Source organism: Meleagris gallopavo, chromosome 1 (genome assembly GCF_905368555.1).
Source record: "Meleagris gallopavo chromosome 1, MGAL_WU_HG_1.1, whole genome shotgun sequence".
In the NCBI taxonomy this organism is placed as follows: Eukaryota; Metazoa; Chordata; class Aves; order Galliformes; family Phasianidae; genus Meleagris; species Meleagris gallopavo.
The window spans coordinates 193,115,069-193,130,241 of NC_139404.1; the positions used below are offsets into that span (position 1 = coordinate 193,115,069).

General features: G+C 49.4%; 1 protein-coding gene across 2 annotated transcripts; it reads right to left on the bottom strand.

Annotated features, from left to right (window-relative positions):
- Positions 1-714: 714 nt before the first annotated feature.
- On the bottom strand, positions 715-7,648 carry SERPINH1 (serpin family H member 1). Of its 2 annotated transcripts, none has more exons than XM_010706276.2 (5): positions 7,491-7,648; positions 4,131-4,744; positions 3,874-3,972; positions 3,252-3,484; positions 715-3,066 (listed from the first exon to the last, which is right to left on the bottom strand). In XM_010706276.2, the coding sequence occupies exons 2-5, from the start codon at positions 4,711-4,713 to the stop codon at positions 2,764-2,766; spliced, it is 1,218 nt and encodes a 405-aa protein (XP_010704578.1). In that variant the 5' UTR covers positions 4,714-4,744; positions 7,491-7,648; the 3' UTR covers positions 715-2,763. The 2 variants fall into 2 exon arrangements, with proteins under 2 accessions (XP_010704578.1, XP_019467932.1); XM_019612387.3 differs by having other exon boundaries at positions 4,131-4,747; positions 7,491-7,638.
- Between the last annotated feature and the right edge of the window lie 7,525 nt (positions 7,649-15,173).

Below are 15,173 nucleotides of genomic sequence, written 5' to 3' on the forward strand. Positions count from 1 at the left end.
GTAGATTGATGGTGTTGTAAGACTGCCAAGATTGGTGCTGGGGGTGGATGCTGCGGTTTTCTGCATAAAAAAGGCTGTGATCCCTCAAGCGCCTGGTCCTTATTCATTCTCTGGGGATTTGCACATGGATGTATGCACCTGCCTGTCCTAGATGTGCTGTTTTGGTGTAGGGAAAAGGGGAGATATCTGCAACTCTCCTTGCTTGTGGCTGAGTGGCAGATGGCTGCTTGGATAGCCAGCATGTTAATCCCTTTCCAGCAGTGGAAGAACGCAGGCCAGCAGTGTGAGACCTCGCCAGATTTTCTAAGACTTAGCTTTGTGTTGACTGAAGCTACAGGTTCTTTTCTTTTTCCTCCTCTGTTTCCTTTGACTACATCTCAGCCAAAGAAGCTTTCAGTTGAGCAGTCAGCAAAGCTATCTAATAGATCTGTTTGCTGCCCAGTTGAATGTCACAGCAGGGGAGGGCAGTAGGTCCTCTTGTCTGTGCAGTGTTAAAGATGTGGACGCTTGCAAGTTTGCATACTTAGTAATAGAGCTCCTTTCCTATGACACAGATGTCATGGGAATTCAGTGTGTACATGTAGCACTGGTCTATAAATTCCAGATGAAGGCATGCTAGATTTAATAATGCCAAGGAATGTCTGCAAGTTCTTTTTTTAAACACAGTATTTTGTCTCCTGCCAAGCCTTGCAAGTCAGTGTGGCTGCCCAGAGGTTCACTGAAAAAGTTTTATTTCAAAATCATACAACGGTCATCGTGTGGTACAAGGACAATAAAAGCCATAGGCCAACTGCATCCAAATGATGCAAGTTACACTATCTGTTGCCTTGCCCTCCCCTTCTCTCCCTTCCCCCCACCCCATCTTCCATAACGTGGTACAGCATATGGGTTTCAGTGCGCTGATTCATCAGGTTGTGTAGCATACACGCTGGGTTTGAGGCTTCCTCTGCATTTGGGTGCAGCCTTGTGGGTTCCCTCCTCTGCCCAACAGTCAGGAAAGCACCTGGGAATACGAACTAGGAAGAAACTGAGGACAAGCCCTCCCTGTATGGCTGGCTTGGATGGGAGTTAGGGCAGACCTGCTTTTCTGCAACTGTCTAACTTGGAAATCTGGAGAAGATGCAGACAGGTTAAACTTGGAGTTGCAAGTTGAATTTTTTGCTGTATGAGATGTCTGGTAAGATGCAAGAGGTAACAACTTCTTAGTTGTTAATAAATAAGTGGAAACAGTCACATGGATGTTCTGAAAAAAATGCAGTATTGGGCTTGTGTGACAGCAAATGCATTGGCAGGAAAATACAAAGAAAAGCAATGCAGTCACACTGTCTGCTGGTTCCAAGTAACTGCTGCTAACATGACACCCAGATTTCTCTTACTTCAATAGTCTTGTCATGTCTTGCTTTGCAGTATGTCTCAGTGCATAGTAAGGCTTATCTGACACATGCTTCAATGCTCTCAGGGTTGCATCAGTTCTTTTAAGTAGGATTAACCTGACAATGTCTTTTAATCTGATGAAGATGGGAAAAACCTCCAAGTTTAGGCTGGAGCAGGCTATGAAACTTGTTAATTATCAGACATAAATACGTATATAGTTATAAATACATTTGTTTTTCAGTGTGCCCTTATCCAGGTCAGCCAGCAGGGAGCTAAAGAGAAGAGAGGAGCTGCAGAAAAGGAACATTAGGCAGTCAGGTAAAGGAAATTAAAGTTTTATATTGAGGCAAGTGGAAGTGAGCCTTGGTCCACCTCCCTGCTAGAGGCCAGCAGGAGTCCCTTGGTCTGGTACAGAAGCTGATGGGTTACCAGCCCTGCTTCTAACTAGGGGAACTTTCACAGTGTAAACTCTTTCACAGTCCTGTGTGCTGATGCAGGAGCACCAGAAGTTTCTCCGTTTGCCTGGTTGGTTTAATTGGATTTGTCGGCCCAAAAGTCTCATTATAATTCTGAGAGCCACTTAAATAATTCCACAGGTGTCTGTACAAGCCTGTCTCTTTGGCCTCTCTGCTGACATCTCAAAGCCACCTGCTTTTGCAGAACATAGACCAAGGTTGCACCTGGCTTTGTAGTATTCTAGCTAAGGACTGACAGCTTGGTGCTGGTGAAGCATCTATCAGCCGTCCAGAGCAGGGTGAGGCAGGACAGAAAGGTACAACAGCACAGGATTTCAGCTCCTGCTTGTTGTCAGTGTCCTGTTCTGGTCCCAGGGGTGCACCTGGGGCTGAAGCACAAAATAGCTCTGGTTGTTCTGTTTTGTACCACTTGAGCTAAGCATACTTTTGCCTTCTGCCACAAGCAAGAAGCAACTGCATAGGAATCAAAGCAGCTTTAGCACAGTGCTTCACAGCACCAAAGCAAGCAAAAAGCAGGCAGAACTAAATGTGCAGATGCATTAGAGATAGAAAGGTAGAGGGCTTGTGCCTTTGCAGGGCTGATGGTAGTAGCAAGGTACTTAAGCAGGTGCAGGGAGGAACGAGGCATCAGCCCAAACATCTCAACTGAAGCGCTGAGACAACACATGCCAGTTCCTGTCCACTTGGTTACTTACTGTGCCAGGCTCCCCTGTTCTCTGGAGGTGGGTTTGTGCAATGGATTTTGTATTTGGGGGTGAGGTAAAGTGTATGCTGGTTTTTCATCACAATGCACCCTGGTCTGAATAGCACCCATAGTTCGAGAAGGATACAAAATAGTGTTTCCCCTTTTTTGAAATCCCCCCCTAAAAAACACGCAAACCAAAACAAGCTCTGGAAGAAAAAAAAAAAAACACTACAACTCATCACGCATCTTGTCTCCTTTGGGCCTGACGAGCCTGCCAATGAAGAGAATGGAGTTGGTTTTGCTGTCCTTGATCATGAAGATGAAGGGGTGGTCAGCATAGAAGAGCTTGGGGTTCCTCATCTCCTCTCGGCCATAGATGTCAGCATCATAGGGGTTTCCATCTGTATCCCATTCAAGAGCAGCGGCATGGAAGACGTTGGATAAGTAAAGATCTTTCTTGCCAGATATCTTTGACAGGTCAGCCTTGGTTTTGTCAATAGCTTCTGTCAGGCCCAGGTCAGCCAAGTGTTTCTAGGAAGAGAAGAGAGGTCAGCAACCTTCCCAAACACTACACAGTGCAATCTGTTCCATCCACTGTCAGTCTAGGCTCCAGAAAAAGGTCTAGCCTAGGCAATCCCATTATTCCACTCTTCTCTCTCCCACCCCAAATAGCTGCAAGGCTTAACTGCTTTATTTTATTCAAGGACCTCCTTTACCTGAAGGTCATGGCTGACTTCCAGGACAACCTTAGGTAGCGAGATGGCCACAGATCTCTTCTTCATCTTGCCAGCCCAGGTCTTTAGCTGTTCCCTGTTCAGCAGTTTTTCAACCCTCTCCAGAGGCTCCACATGGTTTGGCATGATAAAGATCATGCTGGAGAGCTTGTGAGCCAGTGGCATCTCTACCACCTGGAGCTTCTCTGCCTCATCATCATAGTAATTGTAGAGACCTTGAAGTCAGAATCAGAGATAGGAAATGGTGAGATGCAAGGTATGGGCAAATAGCCACAACCTTTCTGCCACTTCATCCTGGGCTCCCCTGACACTGAGGGAAGAAAGTCTCAGTGCCATTTTGGGAACTGGCCCAGCTTCATTGGAGTTGGCAACAACTCATAATTGTGGTTTTCATTCACGTCATGAGTTTGAGTTTATTCCTAACAGCAAATCTGGATTCTCTCTGCTAACAGAGCCTGAATCAACAGAGCAAGCATGCCATGCTTTGTTCTCTCTCACTCGTTGCCCATGAAGTTAAGTTATCTTGGAAGCAGTTAGTGGAAAACCGAGCAGCAGCAAGCAAATTTCAGCTGGTCCTGGGGCATGGGGCAGGTTTGCAACTTACCTGTACGATGCATCATTGGAACGCCCACCGTGTAGGAGCGGGTCACCATGAAGCCACGGTTATCCACCATCTTATGATGGAACTTCTCATCCCAGTGAGCTGCAGGAAGGAGATATTCAGCATTTGAGAAAAGGGAGCAGCAAAAAAAATATCATGCTCTGAAAAACCATGTGCTTCTGGTGGACCCATGGTTTGTTTAGGCTGCTATATATGGGCTTAAGGGGTCACCTGTAGCAAGAACTGAAGGCAGCACTTACGCTTGAAGAACATGGCGTTGACAATAAGGGCTCCATCAGTTTTCTCAACATCTTTTGTGACTTCTGGGAGTTTCCCATCTGTGGTCTGGGCTGCCCACTCGTTAATGGATTTCAGGGCACTCCTCTTGTCCCGAAAGTTGATCTTTGAGTGCTCATAGTTGTAGTGTTTCTTGCTGTTCTTCACGAAGTCATCGGCGAAATTGATGGAGGCAGGGCCATACAAGCGGTTGCCGATCTTCCAGGTAACATTACGGGCTGTGCTGTTGCTCACCTCGTTGAGGAGCTCCGACAGCCCACTGTGCACATAGTCATCATTCAGCTTGTCTGCACTGAGCACAGCCTTGGCTTGGGAGGCAGTTGTAGCCTTGCCTCCAAGGGACACGAGGCCCAGGGAAGAAGCCACAACCACAGGAGACAACAGGATGTTCTCCATGTTCTTGTCTTTGGCCATGGCATGGTAGAGGTTGAAGGCCAACGTCGTGCTGCGGTCAGCCAACGTTGTTGCCTTGTCGCTCAGCTTCCTGTCCTCCGAGGGCACAGCTGCTGCGAGGCCACAGAGAGCAAGCACCAGGAAAAGCTGCATGGTTTTGGCAGCACCCAACACGTCTGGGGACCTGCTGGCAGGAAGGGTTCACCATTAGCGTGTCCCAAGCCTTCCCTGGAGCATTTAGAGACCCATCCAGTGAAATCCACACCTAGGCTCTGGGAGCATCTGCATCAGTGCTATGCTTGCAGTGCAATGATCCCAAATCCACATTGGGCCTTCCCTCAAGCAAGAGACCAGGCTGTATCCAAAATGCAGGACCTGAGCATTTTTGAATGAAAGCTTCCTTTCTAACCTGTTTTTACTGTATTATGTTCATGCAGAATTGTAGAATCATGAAGGTTGGAGACGACCTCCAAGATAACCCATCCTACCATGCCCACTGACCACGTCCTTCAGTGTCACATTCCCATGGCTTTGGAACACCTCCAGTGATGGTGACTCTCCCAGTCCCTGAACAGCCTGTGCCAATACTTCACCGCTCTTTCAGAGCACAGATTTTCCCTAATGTCCAACTCGAACCTCCTCTGGTGGAACTTGAGACCATTCTTCTCTTTCTATGTACAGTCAATGACTTAAGGGTGGGGGGGATAGGATCAACCTGTATTTCTGCCCCCAGAGCAGCAGATCAAACCTCTGCACTGGTCAGGAAAAGCTAGAAGTGGGATGTTCCTGCTGCCCGAGGGCCACGTAGCACAGTGCCAGCCCAGCCCAGGGCTAATACATGGCAGGGGTTGTCCTCCGTGGGGACCCCCACAGAACTCAGTGCCCAGCTTTTTAGGCACAAATGGAGTACATGAGCTTCCCACAAGGTGTGCCCTCTGAGAATCACACAATCCTTAAGGTTGGAAAAGACTGCTAAGATCATCTAGTCCAACCCACCCCACCATGCCCACTGACCACATACCTCACTGCCACATGCCCATGGTTCTGGAACACCTCTGGGGATGGTGAACTTCCCCCCTCCCCCTTCCCTGCCCTTCTCCCAGGCAGCCTGTGCCGGTACCCAGCCAGCAGATCCAAGGCTGGCTATGCAGCTCTTGGTTTTGTCTGTTCAGTTCTACAAGGAAGTCAGGGAAAAGAGGGAGCTGCTGAACCCCTTTCCACCTTCTTAGCATCTATGTGCATTAAGTAGATGCATCTCGACATAAGCACACACATCCCCACTGAGGTCAGAGCTAAAACACATCGTCAGCCTGACCAATCCTAAATGCTGGGCCTGAAAGCTCACTGGAATACCAGCTCCAAACAAATGCATGTGTCCTCCAGTGGGTTATTTATTCCCTGTCTATTGAGTGGGCAGCAAAATATATTTACAATGAGAAACCATCTGCCTATACCCCATCTCTTGCTAGACTTTTCCTCCTTGCCAGTTTCACAGTGCTCACAGCCAAGCTTGCTGATGGCCCATTCCCCCCCCTTAAATCCCAATTTCACACCCAAAGCCAGCACGCACAGGGCTCCCATGGGGCTGCGTCCAGTGGTTCTGTCCTCACACCCAGCTTGGGGCCATCCCAGTACACACAGGGATGAGAGCATGGCTGTTTCAGGGTTAAAGCAAAGCCATGAGGAAGCGAAGGGCCCGCTGGGATTACATATGGAAGGAAGCATGCACGCACACAGCCCGAAGCAAAGAGAGTGCGCAGTTGCACCAGGAACCCATTGCCAGCATGGGAGTTACATAGCAATTTATACCCTAAAGCCCTTTTGGGAGCAAGCCTTCTGTTGGAGGGAAGTGCTTCCCCAGCTGCCCCAAAGCTACAGATTGAGCAAAGGGCTCAGAACTGCCCTTAATACACTTGAAGGAGCATGTAACATTGGGTGGGCGTTCAGAATTGGGAAGTATTTGCTTTTTTTTTTTTTCCCCCACTTTCCTTTCTAAAGATACCTTGAAACTGTTTCATAGTGAGGTCAACGTTTGCCTTGTTCATTCTGAAAGAAAAGAGATACAGGGAGTAGTTCTCTTGCGAGCAACCCGCTGCCCACACTGCTCACATCCTCAGCCTAAAAATGCTTCACTTCTTCAGAAAATGGCCAAAAATAAATCAGCCTGGGGCACTGGGCTGTGATGAGCGATGCAGCCCACAGCAGCGAGATGGAGAAATTCCTCCTATTCTTCACTTAGGAGTGAGATTATGGGTGAATCGATAACCCAGGGTGGAAATAGGTCCAGATAACAGTGGTGGAATGTGCAACAGATTGCATTCTCTCTTGCAGCCCTCCAGCCCAGCCCTACGAGGGGACGCCCCGTGCCAGCGTGGCATCCTGCATCGCTCAGCAGGGCTCTCAGGGACCGGCCAGGACCAGGACTTTGGAGCAAATGCCATTATTTCCATGCCATCAGAAGGAGGTGAGGCTTTGTTAAGGCAGGCAGAAGGACGAGGTTAGTAGTCTTGTGCTGAGTGCGGTCCCCAAGGTCCCCAAGGCTGGGCAGGAGCTGCTGGCTTTCTCCAGCCTCAGACCAAGTCGGTGCTTCCACAATTCCCTTCTTCTCCTCCCCCCCAAAAAAAAAGCTTCTTCTGGGTTCAACTACACTGCAATCACCTCTAGCGAAAATGGTGGGGATCTTTTAACATTTTGCCTTTAGCACAGTTGGCAAAACAGCTTATGGGGCACCCCATCCCCAAAACTCATCCATATACCTCCCCGCCGCCCACCCCAACCCACCCCCATGCAAGCCCTCACCCCCTTCCCCACCCACCCTCCCATACCCCTGCCTTATGGGGCCGGCCAGCAGCAGGCAGCCCCCAAATAACAACCTGCATCCCCCTCCCTTTGCAGTGGGGGTGCCCCGGGGCTCACCCCCCTCCTTTTACCTTCGGAGCAGTGCAGGATCGGGGCTCAGTTCCCTGTGCACCTCCCGGTCCAGAGGAGGGGGTATATAAGGGGCCGGCAAGAAACTTCTGGAAGTTGGGAAAACCTCTCAAAAAAAAAAAAAAAAAAATCCAGCCTGGGGAGGGAGAGAGGAAGGGGAGGATCCGAGTAAACTCTCCCGGCCTCCCACCAATAGCAGGGAGCGGGCGGCTGGAAAGGGGGGGATCCGGGGGCTGGGATTGAGACTGAGTCCTAACAGGGCTCCTGTGTTGATATGGGACTCTCGAAGAGCTTATTTGGTGCCCCCACTGCTTGGTTGTGCATGAGGAGGTGCAGGGTGTCGCTGCTCGGGTGCAGCATGTCGTTGCTCTTTCTGCAGAGTGTCACTGCTCTTTTTGCAGGCTATCAAGCTCTATGGCATTTCAGGCTGTTGCAACAGGCTCTGCCCGGTGGACCAGCTGTGACCGCAGGCAGCAGAGGTTTAACATCTAACTTCACTTTCAAGCCACGTGTTGCCTTCTGAAATGTCCTTGTCTCCTTGGAGACCTGCATGTGCTCTGCAGGGACCTGATGGCCAATCTGCAGGTTTCTCTATATCCCACTTCTCCTTATTGTACCATATCCCACAGACACTGCTTCTCCATCCATCCCCCCACCTGCATTAACCTCCCCTCTCCTTTTCCTCAGCAGCAGAGATGAACCCCATTACCCATGGCATCTCCCATGCTTCCACCTCACCTGCCTCACAGGTTAGCAGGTTGCTTGGTGTCTGTTCTTCATTATAACATAAACATGATGTCAGTATCCTCATTCCCAGTGGTAATTCTGCAGTTTGGAAAGGGCTCATCTTCTGTTGGTGTGTTACAGCAGCAAATATTCACAGCCCCAACATAATATGGAAAGAGTTAATCTGTGGACAGCCAGTGTCAGGTTGGTGGAGAGCTCCTGCAGTGAGGAATGTGAAGTGGAGAAGTTTCTGTGCTGAGTCATGAGTACTGAACTCCACTTAGTTTCACCCCTTGTCTCATTTTTAAGCCAGTGTGGGATGGTTGTTTTTTTTTTTTTTTTTAATGGCAGTTTGGCAGCCCCGTAGGGGCATAGTGATATTCTAGGTATCACGGAACCATAGTATGGCCTGGGTTGCAAAGGAGCACAATGCTCATCCAGTTCCAACCCCCTGCTGTGTGCAGGTCACCAACCAGCAGCCCAGGCTGCCCAGAGCCACATCCAGCCTGGCCTTGAATGCCTGCAGGGATGGGGCATCCACAGCCTCCTTGGGCAACCTGTTCCAGTGATACCATCCAGTAATCAAACAGCATGCTCATTGGTAAGTACCACATCAGCAGGAGGATGCTGCATCACTGCGTGTGTAGCTGTGGTCTGTGTCTCCCCTTTTTCTAATCATAGTGGCATAGAATCACAGAACAATGGACTAGTTTGGGTTGGAAGGGATCTTAAAGGCCACCCAACCCCATCCCTCCATGGGCAGGGCCACCAGGTGCCCAAGGCATCCACAGCTGTGGGCACCTCCAGTGATGGAGCAGCCATCTCTGGGCAACAGTGCTGTGGCCTCACCACCCTCCACATGAAGAATTTCTTCCCCATAATGCTGGGTTTAGCTCTGCAAATTGCCTCAGAAGGCAGAGGTCTCAGCGTGTTGCTACCTCTTGTAGAAAACAGTCTCCAGTGGCTCTGTTCTGCAAGCATCTCGAGCTGGAATCTGCACATAACATCACTCCACCAATTCTAGAAAGCAGCAACAAGAGTCCCCTTGTACAAGCTTTTCCCCCAGCAGCCATTCAGCAGCTCTGATAGCAAGCCAGAATGTGTTTTTCTCTGACAGTGCTGCTCACAGCAGAAAGAACTTGATCACAGCAGCAGCAGATAGCAGGTTTGTTCTGCTCACCATTTGCTTCTGGCTGAGAGAAGGCCCTTCCCAACAGCCTTTAGTACAGCTGAATGGATCACAGAATCACAGAATTGTAGGGGTTGGAAGGGACCTCTAGAGATCATCGAGACCAACCTCCCTGCCAAAGCAGGTTCCCTACACCAGGTCGATCCACGTGGTGTTATTTGCACAAGATCTGTTATAGGGGAAATGTGCCAAAGGTCCCACTCCCCGGGCGACCTTTTGGGTGCCAAGCTGGAAATCATTTCTGGCTTTATGTGATTGTTTATTTTTCAGCAAGGTGTATGTGCAGAAATACCTGAACAAACATTTCAGCTGGCAGCTTCCTTGGGCATTGTGCATCTAGGCAGGTACCTTGGGATTAGGAACACAGTCAGAGGGATGGGTTGGGGTTGGACTCGGGGATCTTGGATGTCTTTTCCAACCTTAATGATTCGATGATAATGACCTCATGGTGGTGATGTGTGGAGGTTGGCTTCCTTCTGGGAAGGATCCATGGAGAGAGAGGGTTCTGTAATACTTTGAGCATCAGGTTGTTGCACACCAGTATATACTTGGAGCAGTTTTCTTTGACTGGGGCTTGAATTCTTGGATGTGGATCAGCTTTATTACAATGGAGAGAAAGAAAAGAAGTTGCTGGTTGCAAGCAATCAATCCACATGTGAAGTGGTACCAGCTCAGAAACCAGAAGAGCTCCTTCAAGCTCCCAGCAGCAGCTGCTTTCCTCTGCCAGGTTTTGGATTGCTCCACCTTCAAACCCTTCTGTCTAATCACTTCCCGGGTAAGGATGTCTTTTTTTTTTTCCCCTTCCCAGTAATATTTAAAATAAGTTGTAAAGCTTTTCATCCTTCTCAAGCATTAAACTCCTTTGACAGAGTACTTATAACAGATTTGCCTCCATAAGGGTAATTTAGAGTTGAATAAAAATAGCTCTTTGTGTCTGAGGACAGGCAGCCAGCACAAACCTTTGCCTGATTTTTTCCCCCTACTTCCCCACTCTATTCATGCTATCATTAATTGCCCTGCACTCCTAATGTATCCCCCCCATACAACACAATCCTGAGTGCTCTGCTCTCAGATAACCACACTTAGGGCTGTGCACATGCAGAAAAGGAGCGCGTTCTCCCCAAATCCAGGTCGGGATCCTATTTTCCAGGGCAAAAGCAGTAGGAATGGGGCTGATCTGCATCACGGCAGGGGGATATATTTGCTATCATGGAGTGCTTTCTGATTGCAGCCAGACTTAGAGGCTCTCCCTGCCCCCACAGTGCCACGTAGGAGATCGGAAGGCGGTGGGATGGGAGAGGAGCGGGAAGGGGGAGCGATGCTGGGAGTTGCCTTCTTCCGTCTTCTCTGCTCCGTAATGAAAGGCCCGGCTGCCAAAAGGCACAGCTCCTCCCCGCCTGCCTGCTCGTGTGGATTTCTTTGGGCAGAGCTATTTCCAGCGTGGTTGTGCTCCTGCGGATGGAGAGCTTTCGTTTTAAGATCTACCGAGGGCTGCCGTGATGTCTCAGCACTTTGCTGCTGTGTAGGTGCAGTCTGTGATCGCTGGCAGTAGTGTGTATTCTCTTCCTTCCAGTGAGTGTAGTACAAGAATGTAAACGTAAGCAGGGATTTGTGGAGCTCCTCAAACATACTTCCATCAGAAGTGTTTTAATATGCATTGCAGTAAGGTCCAGGAGTCGCTTAATTTTGATAATTTTTATTAAATTAATTAGTTTTGATTTTGCCCAGAGAGGCTGTGGATGCCCCGTGGAGGTGTTCAAGGCCAGGTTGGATGGGGCCCTGGGGTTGGTGGCCCTGCCTGTGGCGGGGGTTGGAGCTTCGTGATCCTTGAGGTCCCTTCCAACCCAAACCATTCTGTGATTCTGTGGTATTTCAATTGCTTTTTGCAATAGTTCTGACTCTGAAGTCCTAACTGTTTTGTTAAGTCATTATTTTCAATGTTATGCTTTCCTTAATGACTCTACGATTCCATTATTAGCTCAGTTTCTCAGCAAAACTCTTGCCTATTTAATGCACAGACACTAAATTTACCCACATTCCATATGTACCTGTTGGGTGCATATAGTGGCCAAACACACTTTAGTCCACTGAGTTGGAAGGTATGGCCAATGTTGTTGAACCAAGGGATGTGATTTAGTGGAGAAGTATTGGTGATGGGTGGATGGTTGGACTGGATGAGCTTGGAGGTCTTTTCCAACCTTGTTGATTCTATGATAATATATGTGTAGCAAAAAAAAAACAAAAAACAATCATACAGAGCAATCAAATCATAGAATCATAGAATGGTTTGGGTTGGAAGGGACCTTTAAGATCATCTTAATGTTTGCACGTTCTCAATAACTTAAGAAAAAAAGCCACATTCCATAGCTGTAAGTGTCTGTTCTCTGCAAAATCCTTGGTTTATATCCCAGTGAGCTGCAGGAGATGCTTTTTTCAGGTGCTTGGGTACAGTCAGTAACAAAATGATCATAAAAATATGAATCTTGTGCTAGGGATCTGAGCCTAAACAAGATGAGGATTTATTGCATCAGAACTACAGTCCCTGGGGTAGAGGCTGGGAGTCCTGCCCCCAGCCTGCAGCCCTAATGCAAATGGCTGAATACTGCTGTAGTTGGCTGGCCTGGTTTTTTTAAAACAGTGTTAACTGATTCACTTGCTGATATATCACAGGAGTGCTGTTGTCCTACAACAGCAAGTGAAACCAGACCCTGCTGTTTGGACAGAACTTTTAAAATATAAACTCTCACAGCTTTGTACGTTTAACTGTTCTTGTAGGCTGAGGTGACCTTCTTTTTCCACATTAGTCTGGCATCTTCTAAGCTGCCATGAGACGGTGCTGATGAAGGATTTCTGCTTTCCAGGAGCAAGCATGGCCTGTAGCAAGGCTGGTAAGGACAAACATTTCTAGAGGAATTACCAAATCCCTTCTGATACCTTTTGGATTTAATGGGGCTGAGGCATAAAGCTGTTCACTAACCCCACAGTTAAGAGCATGGAGCGGGGCTGGAGACAACTGAAGGTCGTTTTAAAGCAGGTCCCAGGCAGTGCTTTGTCATAGAAACAGAGTCATCAAGGTTGGAAAAGACTAAGATCAAGTCCACCCCACCATGCCCACTGGCCATGTCCCTCAGTGCCACATCTCCATGGTTCTGGAACACCTGCAGGGATGGTGACTCTGCCAAGAGCTTGGCCAAGTGTTTGACCAGCCCTGGTCAGGCTCTCCATCCCCTTGTCACCCAGCCTGTATTTCTGTTTGGGATTGCCCTGACCCAGGTGCATCTGATCTGAGGCACAGCTTGATGTGTGGTATGAAATTGTGTGTCCCTGTGACAGAATTGTCACCTCTGTTTGTGATTCAGCAGTGTGAATGCTCCTCCACCTTCGCACTGCTTCCCTTGCCCACTCCTGGGCATTGTTTTTGGAACAGGAATGGATAGAGAAGCTACCCCAGCCTTAAAGAATCCCTTCTGGACCAGCTCAAACCTTCCTACAGCACTTCAGCTCTTCCCAGACCATTTCTCAGATTTTTCGGGAGCAGTGTTATCACTGATTATCTGAGACTGTTTGGGAGCTTGCATGAATCCCAATTTCATCAGCAAAACCTCTCCCAAAAAGCACGTGGATTTGGATGGAGCCTGGAAGCAGCCATGGCTGATGCAGCATTGCAGCCCTTCTATGATTTTCTCCCTTTGGCTTGCAGCCGTGCCCAGCTCCCGTTTTGGCCGGCGCTGGGAGAGACCAGCTTTGTCTGAACGGACAGCACACAAAGGAGAGCAGTGAAGCTGAAAGGCTGAGAGTCCTGTGGATGTGTGCCCTGGCCCGTCTGGTTTGTAACAGCGATGAGCAAAACTCGTTTCTGTTAACCCTGGTGCTGGACCAGCGGGATGCAGCCACCCAGCAGCAAGGGGATGCCTTATGGGAGCTGTTGGGACGCGCTTGCATGCCCTAAAAGTGCAAGTTTTGGCCCGGTGGATGCACACATCCTCTGCTTTGCAACGGTCAGCGAAAGCTCTTTCAGTAAATGTGGTGGAGGAGAACGAGGAAGAGAAAAACAACTGATTGCCCTGGAGGAGGTCACACGCCCACAGTTATGGCGGGAATGTTGTGATGCACACACAGGGCAGGACAGGCCAGCGAGGCCCCAGCTGCTGCTTTGCTGCAGGGCAGAGAGGAGAGAGATTCCCTTGATCCCGCTTTGTAATCCCTGCTTAATGCTCCACAGAAAAGTTCAAAATCCACAGGGTCCCCTGCCAACGTGTTGAGGAGGGTGGGAAATTCCTCTGGTGCTCTGGGATGGAAAGGAGGCATTAGGGCAGCCCTGAAGCAAGTCCAGCAGCAGCAGGTTGGGCTCCTGTCCTGTGCAGTGGGGAAAAGAATAAAAAGAAAGAATAGGAGGTGGGGTCCTTGCAGGTGGCTGCAGTTTAGAGTGGGGGTTTTCCTTCCTGGGAGCACCCATCAGGCCCCATGCTTTGATTTGCAGCCAAGCCAACCCCAATCATAGACCCACAGAACCACCAAGGTTGGAAAGGACTTCCAAAATCATCCAGTCCAACCGTCCGCCTAGCACCAATATTTCCTAAACCATGTCCCTCAGTACAACATCTGCATGTTTCTTGAACACCTCCAGGGATGGTGACTCCCCCATCTTCTTGGGCTGCTTCTTCCACTTCCCAACAGAACTTCTTTTCCCTTTTCAGCTATTTGTGCTCCTCATCCCTCCTTTCTACAAGAAAACTAACCAAAAAGAAGCAAGCAAGCAATTCATTTTTCATCTGCATCAGCCCCACAAACACCAGGGCCACCTCTCAGCTGCAGGAGCCAGGTGAGATCTATGCTTTGGGGTGCTGTGGACTCAGTTTCCCCATTGACAGCACCCATCTGCTGCAGTGTTACAGCTCCTGCTCGGCTGCTCCTGGCTGCCTGTTTTCAAGAAGGAATGGGAAGGCTTTGAGCTCTCTGCCTCAGCTTCAGATTGGGCTGAAGCTGTCAAAGTACAGCCTCACATTGCTCTCCCCTCCCCTGCACTGCAGCAACATTTCAGGCCTCTTAGGAGAAAATGTGATGTAAAAGAAAACCATTTCTTCTGGAGGAGAAACGCCCCTAAAGCTGACCCTGCTTGAGACAAATCTTCTGCCAGCCAATCTGCAGCCTCCAGCACAGCGCTGGGGCGGGCTCAGTGCATGCACACGTGTGCACATGTGTGAGCAGGCAATTTGCACAACTGCGTGTGTCACCATCACAAAGGCAGCCTGGTTTGAGCCCCAGCAATCTTACTGGTGCCCCTGGAAGTGACTGGCTTGTTAGACATCGGGTTTGCTGAACTGCGGAACGCTGACGCCAAGGATGGTGATGGGATGGGGGGTGAATGCAGGGCAGGGCTGGGGATGTGTTGTGCACTTTTGGGGGCTCTAAGCAGGAGGGGAGGGATGAATCCAAGGAAAGACACACTCAGGGCTCGGCAGCCCCTGCACTGGGCAGAGATCCAACAGGAACAAACAGCATGTACACTGCTCGTCACCCACGTGCTGCGGATGTTTAGGAGGGGTCTTGGCAGCCTCTTTGTCTTTTCTGCTCTTATGCAAACAATGGACGAGCTGCCCAGATTGATAAAGCTGGGGAAGGGGCTTCATCCTGCACAGGGACTCCAGCTCCTGCCATGTCCCCAGTGACCACCCCATGCTGATCTGGTGGGACCCAAGCCACTTGTGCTCTTAGATCTGAGCTGCCACAGCTTTGCTTGCAGTGACACTGTGCGCCCACATCAAATGTC